Below are 17,081 nucleotides of genomic sequence, written 5' to 3' on the forward strand. Positions count from 1 at the left end.
CAGGGTATCCTGCCCATCAGCTCCCTGAGGGAGTCAAAGTCTGCTTTTCTGAAGCCCAGGGCCCGTATTTTGCTGCTCTCCTTTCTTCCTTTTGTCAGAATCCTGAACTCTACCATCTCATGGTCACTGCTGCCCAGGTTCCCATCCACTTTTGCTTCCCCTATTAATTATTCCCTGTTTGTGAACAGCAGGTCAAGAAGCACATTGCCCCTAGTTGGTTCCTTCAGCACTTCCACCACTAAATTGTCCCCTACATTTTTCAAAAGCTTCCTGGATTGTCTGTGTACTGCTGTATTGCTCTCCCAGCAGATATCGGGGTGATTGAAGTCCCCCATGAGAACCAGAGCCTGTGATCTAGTAACTTGTTAGTTGCTTGAAGAAAGTCTCGCCCACCTCATCCCACTACGACATCACTCTTGTTGCTCACACTGGCCAATAGGCTACACAGCCCTGACTAAGGAGGTAGCCATATTGACTCTGGCCACTAGGCCCGGCAGAGGAGGGCCGCCATATTATCACTGGCCATTAGGCTACGCAGCCCTGACTAAGGGGGTAGCCATATTGACCCTGGCCACTAGGCCATGCAATCCTGCAGCCATTTTGACTTCAGCCATTAGGCCATTCTGCCTGAGGCTAGGGTGGTCATTTGGACTCAGGCACAGGGCTATAACACCCTTCTCCCCTCCCCAGTGGATGACGGGGTGTCCCCATAACATTCTCCCATAGTACTAGAATGAAAGCTATTCTGGACAGGTAACTTGGTAGAATTTTAGGTGGTCAAACTCAGAGATCTTTACTAATAGTTCAAACAACCACCCATAGATCTAATATTCCCTAAATTGCTAATATCAGTGTTCATTGATCCTGACTGTTATATCCCATTGAGGACAAGTGGGTATAAAATAATAAATATTTTAAACAGACTCACTGTCAAGTGGTTTTGTAACATATAGTACTGAAGCAGAATACAGAACTCCAAGAAAGTGAAAAAAATGTATATATTTTCTTTTTCTCATGAGATTTTTTCCCCTGACTTCTGACCTATGCTGTCTCCCTCCTCTGCTTTATCTCATTTTTGTCCTGACCACCTCCTTTATATCCCCTACTCTATTCTCTTGCCAAGTTATTTCGTTCCTTCATTTCTTGTGCTTTTGGTATCTCTCTCCTCCAAGTTCTGCCGTCTGATGGCCCTACAACACTGCATTAAGCTATACCGGCAAAAGCACAGTTTTGCCAGTTTAAGCTGTGTCCACACTTTGAGTGCTTTGATATGGAATACCACTACAGCTATACTGGCAAAGCCCTTCCAAGTGCCAGCCAGTTTTTAACAGATATGCCCTGTCTCCCAAAACTGAACAGGCTAGTTCTCCTACAACTCTAACCAGCTTGGGACCTCTCTACTTCAGACACTGCCTATCTCCCTTTTCAATAATGCAACACTGGATACCTCTGGACTTAAAAGAGAGGGACTGGGGATAAAGAATCCTACGTGAACAGCCCTTCGCTTTGGAACAAGCTTCCTTAGCTTGGTCCAAAATAGTCTTATTTGTTCATCTCCTGGGCACAGTGAAAGGCTTATCTTTTTTACTCAGGCTTTATGGAAGTTGACATTTTGTGAGTAGAGATCTGATTTGTTTAGCTGACAGTGAGTTGCTGAGGGCTATGTGCAGGTTATTGGAGCGTGTTTACCTGCTAGGTTTAGTTGTTAATTTCTTTATATGTTCGTTTTCAAAATAGGTACCTTTTTTGTATATTTTGTATACACCAAAAAAAAAAAAGGCAAGAAAGAATGAAAGAGAGACAGTGTTACTGTTATTTCTGCTTTTAATTTGGAAGACACTCTGATAGGTGACAAGTGTCATAAGTACAGGGATAAATAAAATCATTCTTGTATGGCTACATTCTGCTCACTTCACTCACACAAGTAATTCCACTCTTATAGCAATGGAACTATATGAATGAGTAAGGGGACAGGATTTGGTCCATTTGGCTATTGAAACATTCAATAGCTACACAAAACTGAGTAGATACTCTGCGGATAGGCACTGTAGAAAACTAAGATAAACAGATAAATCACTAGTTTTATGCTGCACTACTGTTGTATTAGTAGCTGTCTTTTTCCTGCTGGGTTTCTGTATGAAGAGCTGCTTTTCTACGATATATCACTTTTGTTCCCACATACTATTCAGGGTATTTTCACCACTGAAGATTGAAGTCCTTGCATCATAACTATCATACTTACATCAGGATGTCCTGCCACCTTGATTAATTCAGCAACAGCATTCTTAACTGAAGCTGGGTCTCTCACATCACACTGGATTGCATGAACCTATATATTAATGGAGAAAAAGGCAATTGTAAGACTTTATAAAAGTATTAATCATGAGACAAAGAATTTTAAAAAATTCTTTAAAATGCATTAAAAATAATAAAAATACAAACGTATCTACAAATGTACCTTGTTTCCTGTTTTAGAAGAAATTTCTTCTGCAGTTTGTTTCAAAACATCGATCTTCCTAAAAATAATTATAAATTTTAGCATGAATTCTGAGTTTCCACTAAATGCATCTATATTACAAGTCATTACACTTTGAAACATTAAAATCTTTCTATGAATTCCATTTGTGTGTTGGTGATTTTAGTGCAAAATTTACCTTTGAACTAAAATAATTTAGGGGCTTCGTATTTCAATTTAGCTTCTGAAAAAACCTCTCTCAAGTACAATGGAGCTTTAAAGAAATTCCAAGTTATGTCCAACAAAGTAATCTTCTCTCATATTAACAGCTAAAAGCAACTCAGACGGGACTTAAAAAAGAGATACTTTTGATAGTAAAACACAGCAGGTGATATTTAACAAAAAATGCCTTCATCCTGGATACAATGAAATTTAGCAAAGACAAATGTTAGGTGCTACCCTTAGGGAAGAAAAACCAAATGCAAAAATACAGAACAGGGGATAACTGGCTTGGCAGCAGCATCGCTGAGAAGGATCTGAGAATTGTGGTGGATCACAAGCTCAACATGATTCAACAATGCAATGCTGCTGCAAAAAAAAGCAAATGCAGTTTTAGGTTGCATTAACAGAGGCATAGCATGTAAATTTCATTTAGAAATGGGAGGGGATAGTAATGCTCTACTCAGCAGTGGTTAGGCCACAACTGGAGTACTGTGTCCAATTTTGATCATCAATGGATAGAAAGGATGTAGAGAAAGTGTAAAGTATCCAAAGGCAAATGATAAAGATGATCAAAGGGACAGAATGTAGACCATATGAGCAAAGGCTGAAAGAACTGGGTATGTTTAGTTTGGTAAAGAGGAGATGAAGGGGGGAACATGACAATGGTCTTCAAATACTTGAAAGGCTGCCATAAAAACGATGAGAAAAGTTATTCTCTTGCCACAGAGTGGGGACTGAGTGGGGACCTGATAACAGTCTTCAAGTATGCTAAGGGCTGTTTTAAAGAGGATGGTAATCAATTATTCTCCATGTCCACTGAAGGAATGGGCATAATCTGCAGCAAGGGAGAAGTATACCTGGTCTAGATATACTTGGTCCTGCCATAGGGCAGGAGGCTGGACTAGATGACCTCCTGAGGTCCCTTCCTGTCTACATTTCTATTATTCTATTTTTTGCCTCTCTTCTCCCCACCCATTGGATTTGCAATAGAGGTGAAGTGTACCTGGCTTTTTTTGTTTTACTATACTTTCTGATTGTGGACTATCATTATGACTTTAACTTGTATTTCATTTCATTGAAGGCTATGCGACAGTCAAGCACAAGACATTACAGGTCTTACATAAATACTAACAATTTTAAATATATTTATACTCTGCAATGTGTTTGTGTATGTTTCAGAGCAGCTTTTTAAAATTTAGCACATCAGATTATAATTAAAATGGTACTGCAGGTTAAGAGACAGACCTAAATTACGTCGGTAGCTATGAAATAAAAATATGTATCTTTATGTATTGTTTATGAAGGAACAGGGAAGCAGATCAATGTAGCTTTCAATACTAAATTTAAAAAGATTTTTTAGGTTTGATTATTAGTATTTACCTGCTTGATATAACACATTCGGCACCTAAACTGGACAGAGCTGTTGTCATTCCTTTGCCAAGCCCAGTACCTCCACCAGTAATAAAAGCCACTTTTCCTTGAAAGGCATTTGGTGGTAACATCATTTTTTGAAGAGGTGGAAAGAAGCTAGCTTGAGATACATTGCTACTTTGACTTAATACATTTGATCCATGACTGAAAAACTGAAACAAAAAAATAAAATTATTTATTAGTGCTTATATACATGGATTTCCACAACTATCATAAGAAAATTAAGTTTTCAGTCTTGGAATTATAGTAATAAATATTTTCACAACTGACAAATTCACTGTGAGCAATAATTTTATATTTATTGCATCACAATACACATGAATACTTTTAAACAAATATGAATATTAAAGTAATTTTAATTTTTAGGGTAAGTTAATAGACTGCAGTAATTTCCACTATATTTTCAAATGAAATAAATATGTTTTTCAACAGTAAAGTGATTTTTGTTCTTTTGAACATTGTGCCCAGTTCTGCAATGATTACTCACGTAGGATCCAATACTAGACTGGGATTCATTAATGTAGACCCATCAGCTATCTGTAGATCCCAAAGCAGGATTGAAGCCTTAGACCCTGATCCTGCAAAGACTTCTGTATGTGCTTAACTATATGCATTGTGAGTAGCTTCACTAAGTCAGCAGGACTACTCATGGTATGTAAAGATAAGCAGATGTATAAGTCTTTGCAAAATTGGGGCCTGCAGTAGTAGCTACCCAAGGCCTTGATCCTGCACCACTGAAGTAAATGGAATTCTCATTATTGGCTTCAACGGGAACAGGATCAAGCCCCATACAATTAATCCCATTGGTTAATGGAACTACTTGTATGAGTAAGGCTTTTATGACTTTTACCTTTATTATAGGTGGAGCAGGTATCACTGCCTATTATTAAAGTTGTCTGACACATCCCATTATAACACCCTTTTATGAGTTGCTTATAATTTTGCCAGTTTTAACAGTTTGAGCTGAACATTTTTATGCTGGGTGTCTGCTTCAAGCTGAAGGTTTTTGTAAAATTTCAGCCAAAACAGTTCAACTATTTCTGAGAATGAGACTAGGAGAAAATATGATTTTTAACATTAGAGCAGGGACTTGAAATTTTGCAGGGGAGCAGCCTTTGTGTCAGGGAGGTGCTGAATCACAGTTCACACATGCTCAGTGAAGACTTGCTAGAGCTTAACAACTAAGGGTACATCTACACTACAGCGGGGAGTCGATTTAAGATACGCAAATTCAGCTACGTGAATAGCGTAGCTGAATTCGACATATTGCAGCCGACTTACCCCGTTGTGAGGACGACAGCAAAATCGACTTCTGCCGCTTTTTGTCGGCGGCGCTTACTACCACCTCCGCTGGTGGAGTTAGAGTGCCGATTTGGGGATCGATTGTCGCGTCCCAACGGGACGCGATAAATCGATCCCCGAGAGGTCGATTTCTACCCGCCGATTCAGGCGGGTAGTATAGACCAGACCTAACATATCTGAAGATTCCATCCTCAATAAGCATGCTCCATCCCTTCACAGCTCCCACATTTGACTAGACTGTACATGCACCAGTCCCATACAACAACTGAATATGCTCCATCCCCTCACAGGTTCTGCATGTGACTGGACTGCATGAACCAATTCCATCGAGCCACTGAGCATGCTTCAGCCTTGGCTGCAGAGCAAAGCTGGACTTCCCCTGTAATGGCTGCTTCCAGTAGCTGGGGTGGGACCACAGGGCACCGAAACTGAGAGCAGGCAGCCTGTTGGCCCCCAAGTGGCATGGAGGAAGAAGCCATCTGATTCAAGTGCAAAGGGGACAAGAACCACATCTAAGGAATTATGGAGGAGAGCTGTGGGAATAGATTGAGAGAAGGAGCCTGAGTCAGAAGACTAGGACTGGAGGCTGCCTGCGGATGTAGACTAGGAACTGGTTGGGCAAGGAGCCAAGGAGAGAAATGGGGTTGGGAGAAGACAGAGAACCAGTGCTTGGGGGGTGGGGGGGGGGGGGAGGAGGTGGAGTTGAGATCAGATGAAGAGACAGTAGGGGGAGACTGGGACTAGCAGGGCAAGGAGCCAGTGGAGATAGGGAATCTGGGGGGGTGAGGGTGGGAGTGGTGAGGAGAAGGGGCAACTGGAGGCCATATCATAATTAAAGCTAAGATTTTGTCACGTGCATTTTTAGTAAAAGTCATGAACAGGATGCGGGCAATAAACAATAAATCATGGAAGCCCAAGCCCTGGCGCCGACAGCCCGAGCCCTGGCACCCGGGGCCGAAGTTGCGGAGGTCATGTAAAATCAGGGAATCTGACCTCCGTGACTGACTTGTAGCCTTAATCATAATGCATACACACAAGATTGCATAGGCAACCTTAATTCTGGCATTTCCAACTTTTGAGTGTTTGACTTTGCAACCCTTAATAATGTCCTTTTAACATATATTTTTCAAGTAATTTGTATAACAAAGGATGTATTGTAAATACCTGTAGATTTTTAAAAATTAATCATCACTAAGGCAATGCATAGAAGATGGTCAGTCATCATTTATGTAGATTTCCAGTTTTCTAGCTGAAAATTAAAGAAATTAAGTTCTTGTTCTTGTATAAATATCATTTTCATTATTAAATTACATTAAAACTGGTTAGTTTTAATAAACACATTTTTAAAAACCCTCAAATAATCAGTTTTTTAAAATATGAAAATCAAAACAGTTTAAACTAGAAAATTAATTCTTGTGCTGAATCTCATGTTATCCATGGCAATGCTTAATGTTTCAGTAATCAACAAACACCAATTAAAATGAACTATGATTATAACTGCGCTTCAGTAATATGAATCCACTTTACAGTGAGTCTTAGAAGTCCCAAATCAGGATTGGGGACCCATTATGCTAGACCCTATACTATACCCGATAATCTCCTAAATTTAAAGCCTCTCTTATCTACTCCAATGCAGAAACATGCCAGTCTTATGTAACCCAGGTGGCAGGAAGACTATCAATGAGAGGCTGAAGTGGTGTAAGTTGCCTGCTATCTCCCTATCACAGGGGAGCATGAAGAATGTCAATAGGGGCTCAGACTAGCCTCAAAATTGGGTGGTGCTGGCCAGTGGGGGCAGAACCACATTAGCTGCTCCTGGACCTACCAATGGAAACTAAAATTGCAGTCCCGAATAGTCCATGTCAGAGGTTAGATGACAGCTGTAACTTCCCTCAGCAGCAATGCTTTCAAGACTTTCTGTAAGACTGGTTCTGACCAGGGTGGATAAAAATCAATTATTTTAAAAAAGAATTTAAAAAATCCGTTTTTATTTAAATCAGATTTTTTTTTTTGATAAAATGCTTTTTGAGGAAAAAACCTATCTGAAGATAGTTTTAATTAAGATACATTATAGCTGACAGAGATCTCATCATGGAATAGGGATTATAAATTCTAATTCTATAGTATGAGACAATATATTCATGTAATGTTTAAGAAAGATTTTGTAAATGAATTCCAGTAGTTCATGGATTAGGGACCCAATCTTATGGGTTCCAGGGGCTTCTGTATAGATTATTTAGGTTAATCTTTCTATGTACCCAATGGGACTCAGTGCTCAGTCTAGAAGATACCATCAGAGATGCTTAATTTTGCAGTTTTCAAACTGTGGATTTGTCTCCAGAGATAACATGCTTGTTAACAGCAAAAATGTTCTTAAATAAATAATATATAGAGGTGTGAAATAACAGATCTCAACCCTATTGTCCCTCTGCAAATTTGTGTACACAAAGTCAATCCCTTACCTCCCGCTAAAAGTGAAAGTTTCAAAAAGTTCAATGAATAGAAGATTGTTGGGGGCGGAATAGATCTGGACAAGGAGAAGAAGTCTGGAGAGACAGCAGAAACAAAAGTGAAACTGTTTGAGCAGCATATTCCAGAAGTCTTGAGTTCTTTCTGACTGTAGCCTTCATTGATTTGAGATCTACCATACCATTCTCTCACTAGAAGGGAAAACCTATAATGGCAGCAGGCTGTAAAAGAGACCCAATTTGGGAATATTTTAATGAAGTTCCCCTACCTGTGAGTCAGACAGGCATGCGTGCAAAATGCAAACAGTGCAACAAAGAAATGCAAGGCCTGGTTGCCCGAATGAAACAACATCATGAGAAGTGTTCCTTCTCAGGAGGAAGCTACATTGAAGAAAGGAACATGTCTGAATATGCAGGATATTTAGGTTGGATAACTTTTTTATTTCATATTTCTTTGTTAAGGACTGCTGTCTTCCTTCTGGACTATTCTTGAATTCTCATGTTTGAGCAAAAAATATAGTTGTTACTCTATGGCAGGCCTGCACAACTCGTAAAGCGGCGAGGGCCATATTACTCCAAAGAAAATAGCTGAGGGCCGAAACCCCCCGGCCGTGCTGAAACAGGCCCCCCTCCTCCCCCCAGCACCACCCAGCCCCGCTGAACCCCTAGCTCCGAGCCCAGCCCCTCTGAGCTAAGCACCCCTCGACCCCATCCCCCAGCAGCCCTGACCCCCAGCTCCGAGCACAGCCCCTCTGAGCCAGACACCCCCGACCCCATCCCCCCGCAGCCCTGAGCCCAGCCCCTGTGAGCTGAGCAGCCCCCGACCCCATCCCCCAGCAGCCCTGACCCCCAGCCCCGAGTCGGACTCCCCCCTGACCGCCAGCCCCTCTGAGCTAGACATCCCCCTGACCCCAGCCCCCGTGAGCTGCGGCTCGAGCCCAGGCCGGGTGCCTCTCCCCTCGCTCGGACTTACCGGCTCTGCCTCGTGCACAGCGCTTCCTGCCTCAGCAGCCCCGGAAGTGACGCTGGACACCAGGCAGGGGGGGGGTCGACCTCAGCCCTGCGCGCCGCGCTCTGACCAGCCTGACAGAAGTGCGGCTGCCGGGTTCGCCCCCTGCCCAGGGGTGGGGGAGGTCGGGCCCCCCTGCCCCGGCAGGGGGCGAACCCGGCAGCCGCGCTTCTGACTGTCAAGGCAGTCAGAGCGCGGCGCTGTGAGGTCGGGCCCCCCGGGCAGGGGGTGAACCCAGAAACCGCCCCCCACCGCATGCGGGCTGCGTGTTGTGCAGGCCTGCTCTATGGTACTATAATTTTAGATGCAGTTGTGATAAAAAAATAAATAGCTGAAATAGGCAGATCTTCCTTTTACAATTTCACCTTTAAAGTAGTACTGAGTGTCAGTGAATGCAATGAGTAATACTAAATGAGCAGTATGGTAATAATAATTAAATAACTGCATTGACTTATTTTGTTTAGGAGAATCCACCCTCAACATACAGGATTCTGAAGACTATCCACCTTCAAGATCACCATCATTTTCTATAGTTTCAGAGTTATCTGCCAATGATAGTGTTTCAGTCACATCATGTATGTCACATAGCCACAGTATATCACCTGTAGCAAAAAGAAAAAAAAATCTCCATCATCCAGAAACAACCATAGATAAGTGTTTGATAAGAACCAGCAGATTACAAAAAGAGGTAACTGATGAAAAAATTGCCTGCTTTGTTCATGCAATAAACTCTCCTTTCTGTATGATTGAGAACCCAGACTTCATTAACATGGTTCAGTCACTAAGACCAGAATACAGTCCACCCAACAGAGCAGATGTCACAGGCAAATTGCTTGATAAAGTGTATGAAAGAGAAATTGAGCAGTGTGCAAAAGATCTAGAGGGTGAAATTGTTAACCTGAGTCTTGATGGGTGGAGCAATGTCCACAATGATTCTGTTGTATGTGCTTGTGTGACAACAGAAGACGGGAATGTCTTCCTTACAGAAACAATTGATACATCAGGAAAAGCACACACAGCAGAATACTTACAAGAAGTAGCAGTAAAAGCTATAACAAACTGTGAAAAAAAATTAAAATGTCTAGTACATGGCTTGGTCACACACAATGCCACAAATGTATTCAAGATGAGAAGAAATTATTTAGAAGAGAGTCCCAAGTTAAAAACATATGGTTGCAGTGCTCATTTGATGCACCTCCTAGCCAAAGACATCAGTGTTCCAGAAATAAAGGCTAAAGTTGTTGAAATTGCAAAATACTTCTGTAACAACCACTTCGCAGCAGCTGCTCTGAAAAAAGTGGGAGGAACCCAGCTCTCTCTCCCACAAGAGGTGCGATGGAACTCAGTAGTGGACTGTTTTGAGCACTATATCAAGAACTGGCCTAATCTGATGACAGTTTGTGAACAAAATCGTGAAAAAATAGACGGCACTGTCACAGCCAAAGTTCTCAACATTGGGCTTAAGAGAAATGTTGAACACATGCTGAGTATCCTGAAGCCTATTTCTGTAGCCTTGAACAAAATGCAGGGAAATAGCTGTTTTATTGCTGACACTGTTGAAATTTGGAAGGAACTGAGTGAGATCTTAAAAAGAGAAATATGCAGTGACAGAGTTAAATTATAAGCATTTAAAAAAAATGAATGGGACAAGCACTATCGCCAGCTCATCTTCTTGCAAATATTCTCAGGGTCAAACCTTAACTGCTGAAGAAGAGGAATTGGCTATGACATGGACATCCAGCAATCATCCCTCCATAATGCCAACTATAATAAACTTCAGAGCTAAGGGTGAACCATTCAAGAAATATATGTTTGCTGATGATGTTTTAAAGGAAGTCACACCAGTGAATTGGTGGAAGTCAAATAAGCACGTGGATTCAGAGACTGTTGAAGTAATAATCTCACTTTTAACAGCAGTTGCTTCTTCTGCTGGTGTAGAAAGAATATTTTCTTCCTTTGGACTAGTTCATTCCAAATTGAAAAATCGTTTGGGACGTGAAAAAGCAGGAAAGCTTGTTTTTCTTTTCCAGATTATGAACAAACAGGAAAATGAAGGCGAAGATGACTGAGTTAGCTGCAGAATGACTGAGTTAGCTGCCAATATTTTAAGTTTCTCATGTTGACCTGGCTGACATGGTCATTTTTTTAAAATATTTCATTTAGTTAAAAACAATTTTAAGAAAAACAAACCTGATTTTAAAAAACTTGAATGTTTAACTAAATTCAAATGCTTGTTTTGTTAAAATATTGTATGTTTGCTGTTGAAGAAAAAAAATCCAGAATACATAATGTTGTTGTTTTAGTTAAATAAAACAATTTAAATGTCTGTCTGGTGATGTTCTCCTCCTAATAAAGCATGGCAAGAAAATCCTCCAAATATTAATGATTAACCTATTGAATTGGAGATAGTTCACCTCCCAATGACTTCAGAAATATCTGCTTCATTTACCTTCTAAAAATGAAACCTACATCTATTAAGGTTATAACAACCAACAAGAATACACTTTTATGTAGAAATCCATGATCAAATCAAGTCTTCCTGACTAGTGATTTAAATCAATTTCATTTTGATTTAAATTAAATCCACCCTGGTTCTGACCAGAAGAAAAAGTGTCTTTACTTGGTTATAAGTTTGTTTTAAAGAAAAGGAAATCTTATATTCCTGAAGTGAATCTGGTGATCGAAGTAACAAGTAAAAAAGAACACAGTGAGGCAAAGAAAAGAATTCAATACTATAAAGAAAGTCTGTGGCAGAAAATGTCTGCACACTTATCACCATGAAAATCTAGATTACATACTAAAGTAAATATTCTGGGGCAGTTTGCAGTCTGCCTGGTAAATAATATCAAAATTTAGAACTTCTCCACAGCAGAGCTTGTGGAAATGTTTTTGTAATCATATAAGTTAATGTTTTGCTTTTTCAGTTAACTATTTACTAGTTGTTTCATTTTGGCAAAGTATTTTTCTCTTTTTTTCCCCATACACAATGAATTGACCAAACTACAATAATCTTTTTCCATATCAAAGACAGTTTTACTATCTGACTGTCATCCACCTCCAGAATTTTTACATGAAGATAATTGTGGTAAGTGAAAGCCCTGATAAAGGCCCAGTATGAGGCCTGAACCAAACTAAAGTAATGGTCAAGACTTTGCTAACATAAAGCAAAGTTAAGCTGTGAGCCAGAGGCAGACCCTGCCACAGAAGCTGGCAAGGAAAGGGCTGATGTTGCATAAATATATATTCACCTAGCAAAGTTAAAGTATAAACATGGTACCAAGACATACCATACGGGAACATTCCACTGATAACATGGAACAGGCCGACCCATCCCAATGACAGGGGCAAAAGGGTAAAATGATGGATAGAGTTGTTTTGATCGAACCAACATGTACAAGGTGAGAGGCGGTACCTTGCTACGTAGAGGGGTTGCACCTCAATACGTCAGGAGTGATGTGTAACTTGTTTGTACCTGTGTATAAGAATGTATCCCTGGGGTGGTGCCTTTGTCCGGCCGAGGGGGCAGTGGAAAGTCCCGCCACTGACTGAGCCGGGTCCATTGCCAAGAGGCACTTTCTCGTAGTATGCCCGGTAGACTAAGTAATCTACGGGGAACTGCAATTGTGTCCAAGGTCGCAATAAACCTGGCCGAGGTGCCTTCGTACCTTCCAAGAGTCTGTGGTCATTGGGGGTTCTCGTTGGGTTTGCTGTGTCAGCTATCTGCAGATCTGGGACAGCACATAGAGAGAACACATGCACGCAGCCGAGTGATATCAACATAGGAGAAAGCAGAGCACCACACAGGTAGGATCTGATAACAATAATAAAAGTCAAATGCTTTTGCATAGGATGACATTCTCACCACTCACTTCTCAATCCTAAGAGTCTGCAACCTGCATCAGAGCCAAACACCAAAAAACTATTATCTTACCTCGCTGGAAAGATCACGCACATTCAGGAAGCCTTCTCAAACAACATGGATCCACTCCACCTATTACCACCAGCCCACCTGCATTCCTAGAGTTCAGTACATTCACTCTTCAAGAAGTTCTGGACATTGCATGAGTGTCAACCTGAAACTTGTGAATCCAACCCATGATCTTCCTGGCTTGTGAAAGAGTCAAGAGCAACTGGTACCATCCCTGACTGAAATAAGCCAACGTCTCATTCAGAAAAGGAATCTTTCCTTCCTACTTCAAATACGCAACAGTCCAACCAACACTGAAGAAACCTACCCTGGACACATCAGTTCTAGCCAACTACTGTCCAGCGTTAAATCTCCCATCCCTCCAAGAAAACTCACAGAGAAGTTAGCTAAAGGCCAACTACAACCTCATCTAATTGAAGCTAATATTCTAGACACAGCACAATCTGGATTCAGGCCAGGCCATGGAACTGAAATTGTTTTGGTGGCACTCATTTCGTCAATGGATAGGACAGACATCTATTCTCATCCAGTAGGACCTCTCTGCAGAATTCAACATTGTTGACAATAAGATGCTCCTGTCTCACCTGAGAGAGGGTGACAGAAGTACAGGGTAATGCACTAAAATAGTTTAAATCCTTCTTGGAGGGACACATCCAATGAGTCGAGATAGGAAACTGCAACTCCGCCACTCAACCCCCTCACTTGTCAAGTCTCACAAGGATTAATTTTCAATCTGGTCCTTTTCAGCTTCTACCTGCAGCCACTAAGTGAACTAGTCAGAAAACACAGACTTAAGTGCCAGCAATATGCTGATGACACACACATACACATATAACCACACCCCTACCATCAAGATGGCCATGATGGATGCAAGATGGCTCCTGGATGCGAACAACTGGCTGAAGCAGAACCTGAGCAAGGCAGAGGTGATGCTAGTGGGCAGAAGAAAATATTTTCAAGAGTTTTCAGCCATGGTGAAGTCTCCTTTGGTTGAAGGTACATACCCACAATTGCTCAATTCAGTCTGATGTTTAGGAGTACTTTTAGATTGCTTGTTGACACTAAACTTTCACATAGCAGCATCCACAAACAACACTTTCTTGCCATCTCCAGTTGGTTGTGTCCCATTCTGGTGGACAATGACCTGGCCTTAGTTATTCATGCTTTCATGATCTCTTGGCTGGATTACAGCAATGCATAATACCTGGGAAAGAAACCTTCAGTGCTCAGGAAACTCCAGCTGCTATAGAAAGCTGTAATACATCTCCTCAGTAACACAGGCTACTACAAATACATTAAAACCTGTACTACCCTTAAAATCTCAAATCAAGTTCAAGGTTTCAGTCCTTATCTTCAAGACACTCCATGATTTGGGCCCAGGGTATCTCCAAGATGAAGACCATAGTCAACAACTTCACTCCTCTGACACAATGGAACTCTCTACAAAGAAGATAAAGCTCGTTTGTGTGAAAGACATAACTTTCTTGGGGGCCAGACTGAGATTGTGGAATGTCAGGAATGTCCCCCAGGAACTAAGGACCATCACAAACTTCACATTTCTTTGACATTGCCTCAACTAACAAATACATAGCAACATGTATATTAAAAACATCCTAGCAAAATAAGACTCTCCACTGTATGCATTTCTCCCTCTGGGGAGCAGATGAGAGAACACACAATACATGGCAGATGGTAGTTACATCACTAAATGCACCATTGGAAAGTGATCAGATACTACTGTGATGAGGAGTGTGGTACACAAACCCATGTAGAATACAATGTTCTTGGAAAACCTTCATTTTCAGTGTATATTACAATGTAGCAAAGGGTTCATTGTAACTGCACTTGCAACAACATACTAAGCATTACGTTAGTGTTATCTCATCTGACTTTTCTGGTTTCTCAACCTCAGGAAGACCAATTACAGACCTAATTATTCTCTTACCCATTCCACTCAACAACAAATGGTGAACCTATGCCCTCTTATTCCATAGACAAATGTACTTAATATTTATCCATTATCTCTAATATTACTCCTGGGGAATTGTGTGCCAAAAAATTTAAACTGCCCAGTCCATCCCCTCCACCCCAGGGGCGATTTACATTCCTATCAGCTGCTCCGGTCGCTCAAACCAACCTGCCTGCACTTCCGGGGAGGGATGCGTGACGACTCGTATCTCTTCCCTTTGCTTCCCTGTCAGAAGTCATAATTTTCTGTGGGGAAGGAAAGAAATCTGCGGAGGACATGAATTCTGCACACGCGCTGTGATGCAGAATTCCCCCAGGAGAATAATTGTACTGAAACACTAGGCACTGGAAAATGTCTCATCAGAAGAAACATACTGGAAGGGTAAAACCTGGTAAAAGTCAAGTGGAGAGCTAGTGGCTGCTGCTTCTGGTTAGAGCCCTCTGAGCTCTGATCTGGTTTTGTTCACTTTTACACAGCTGTTTAAAGGGAGAGACACAGATGGGTTTGTTTCAAGATTTGTAGGTTTCATATAAAACAGGTTTTATGAAACCTAGTACTACAGGAATGGTTGAGAAATTGTGCTTAACATATTATCAACATAGGTAAGCTTGAATTTGAACATTCCACATCTTCCACCTACATATTTTTTTACAACCCACAGAGTGCAGCATTGGGCTAATGTAAAAGCACTAATAAGTGAAAATAACTGGTCTATTTCTATTTTCTGAATATAGAACAAAAAGAAAAAATCATGAAAGATTAAAAGTATTTTATTTTTATAAAGACATTAATAACAATAATCTAAAATAATATTTTCTTGCTAATGTTACTTTTTTTTTTATTTGTAATGGGTCCTTTTAAATATAAGCTCCCAATATGATTTTAAGAAGTCAGTTTGGGCCATTTTCACTATATAGAAGTTGTCAACTAAAATATATTAACTTTAGATACTTTGTGCTCCCATTGCATGTGCACACATCAGCAAGGTGGAGTAAAACAGCCACCAGAAAGAAACTTTTATGTATTATAGGACACTAAGAAAAAATATATTGCCAATCCTATATATTCTTGCCTCACAGAGCCTACAGTCAGATGAAATGACTAACATCTGATGACAATCAAAAGGCCTCCTCCACAAATTTGTGAGTAACACAATACACACTATTCATTCTTTCGCCAGGAGATATCCCATCACTCCAGTGGAGCTCTAGGCACCTAACCTAATATGGAGGAGCTCAATATTAGATTCAATGCTGGATCTACTATGAAAGCAAAACAGTATTTCGATATTTACATTAAACTGCTCATTTCAGATATTCCTGCTAAAACTCAGACATGTCAGTAATATACATGAAACAACACAGAACTCTTTAGAGATGATTTTGAGAAATTCAAGAAACTCAAATCAAGATTTTGTTCAGAATCAACTGAGAATCAATAAAATTTTCCCAGACCATGTGTTTTCTGAAGCACCAAAATCCTGGTAATCAGAGTTGTAACAGAATAGCCCTGTATACAGACTTATTTTTTACATTTTTCCTAATGAATACCAGATTTTCAGATTTTTACCTAATACACTATCAATTCTTAAACTTTTTCTGGAAGAAATTATTTCAAAAATAATGCTAACAAAGCTCTTTTTTCCTTTCCTTATGAACTCCAAAGCTTTAAAATGCTCAAACTCTCTACCTCACAAATTGCCTTCAATGACCACTTTCCTGATTTTCTTTTACATACCTTGGTTACAAAAAGCTAAGTGAGATGCTCAAAACCTAATCTAATATATATACCCTAGAAATAGAACATAAGAAGTGACATTTTGACTGTGAAAGGAAGAGAAATAAAACTAGACTAGCTGAATTTTAAAAAGGAATTTCAGAGAAAATGTGAAGATGGGAAAATGAAAGGCAAGTAGACTGGGAGAAAACAAAACTGGGAGAGTGGGCACATTTAGAACATGGGTTTAATATACTTTGGCCACATCCAGGCTTGCCAGCCAAACGGAAAGAGTAACTGGTTTTAATTAAAGTATGTCTAATGCTTAGAATCTTAGCTCCCAACCAAATGTATATGGGACTTTCAAGTCTTATTGGGCCCAATGTTCAGAACTGCCTCCACGCAAGCACACATACAATTGCAGTAACTGCTTATGTCCAAACAGTCAGTTATACATCTATGTAGTTACTTATGCATGCTAGCACCAACTGTCTTTGTGCCATCCATTTAACATTGTGTGCAATCACAGTAAACACATGTACAGTCAAGCTTGTAAATTGTTCTGGAGCTCTCGGGTACTG

General features: G+C 40.5%; 1 protein-coding gene across 1 annotated transcript in view; it reads right to left on the minus strand.

Moving 5' to 3' along the window:
* DECR1 (2,4-dienoyl-CoA reductase 1) overlaps nucleotides 1-17,081 on the minus strand; it is a 35,670-nt gene that overhangs the window by 13,559 nt on the left and 5,030 nt on the right. Inside the window, exons 2-4 of the mRNA XM_054020170.1 lie at nucleotides 4,058-4,260; nucleotides 2,459-2,516; nucleotides 2,243-2,329 (exon numbers count right to left, since the gene is read on the minus strand). Coding sequence (XP_053876145.1) covers nucleotides 2,243-2,329; nucleotides 2,459-2,516; nucleotides 4,058-4,260 — 348 coding nt within the window. The remainder of the gene's footprint in view (nucleotides 1-2,242; nucleotides 2,330-2,458; nucleotides 2,517-4,057; nucleotides 4,261-17,081) is intronic.

The sequence above is a fragment of the Malaclemys terrapin genome, chromosome 2 (genome assembly GCF_027887155.1).
Source record: "Malaclemys terrapin pileata isolate rMalTer1 chromosome 2, rMalTer1.hap1, whole genome shotgun sequence".
In the NCBI taxonomy this organism is placed as follows: domain Eukaryota; kingdom Metazoa; phylum Chordata; order Testudines; family Emydidae; genus Malaclemys; species Malaclemys terrapin.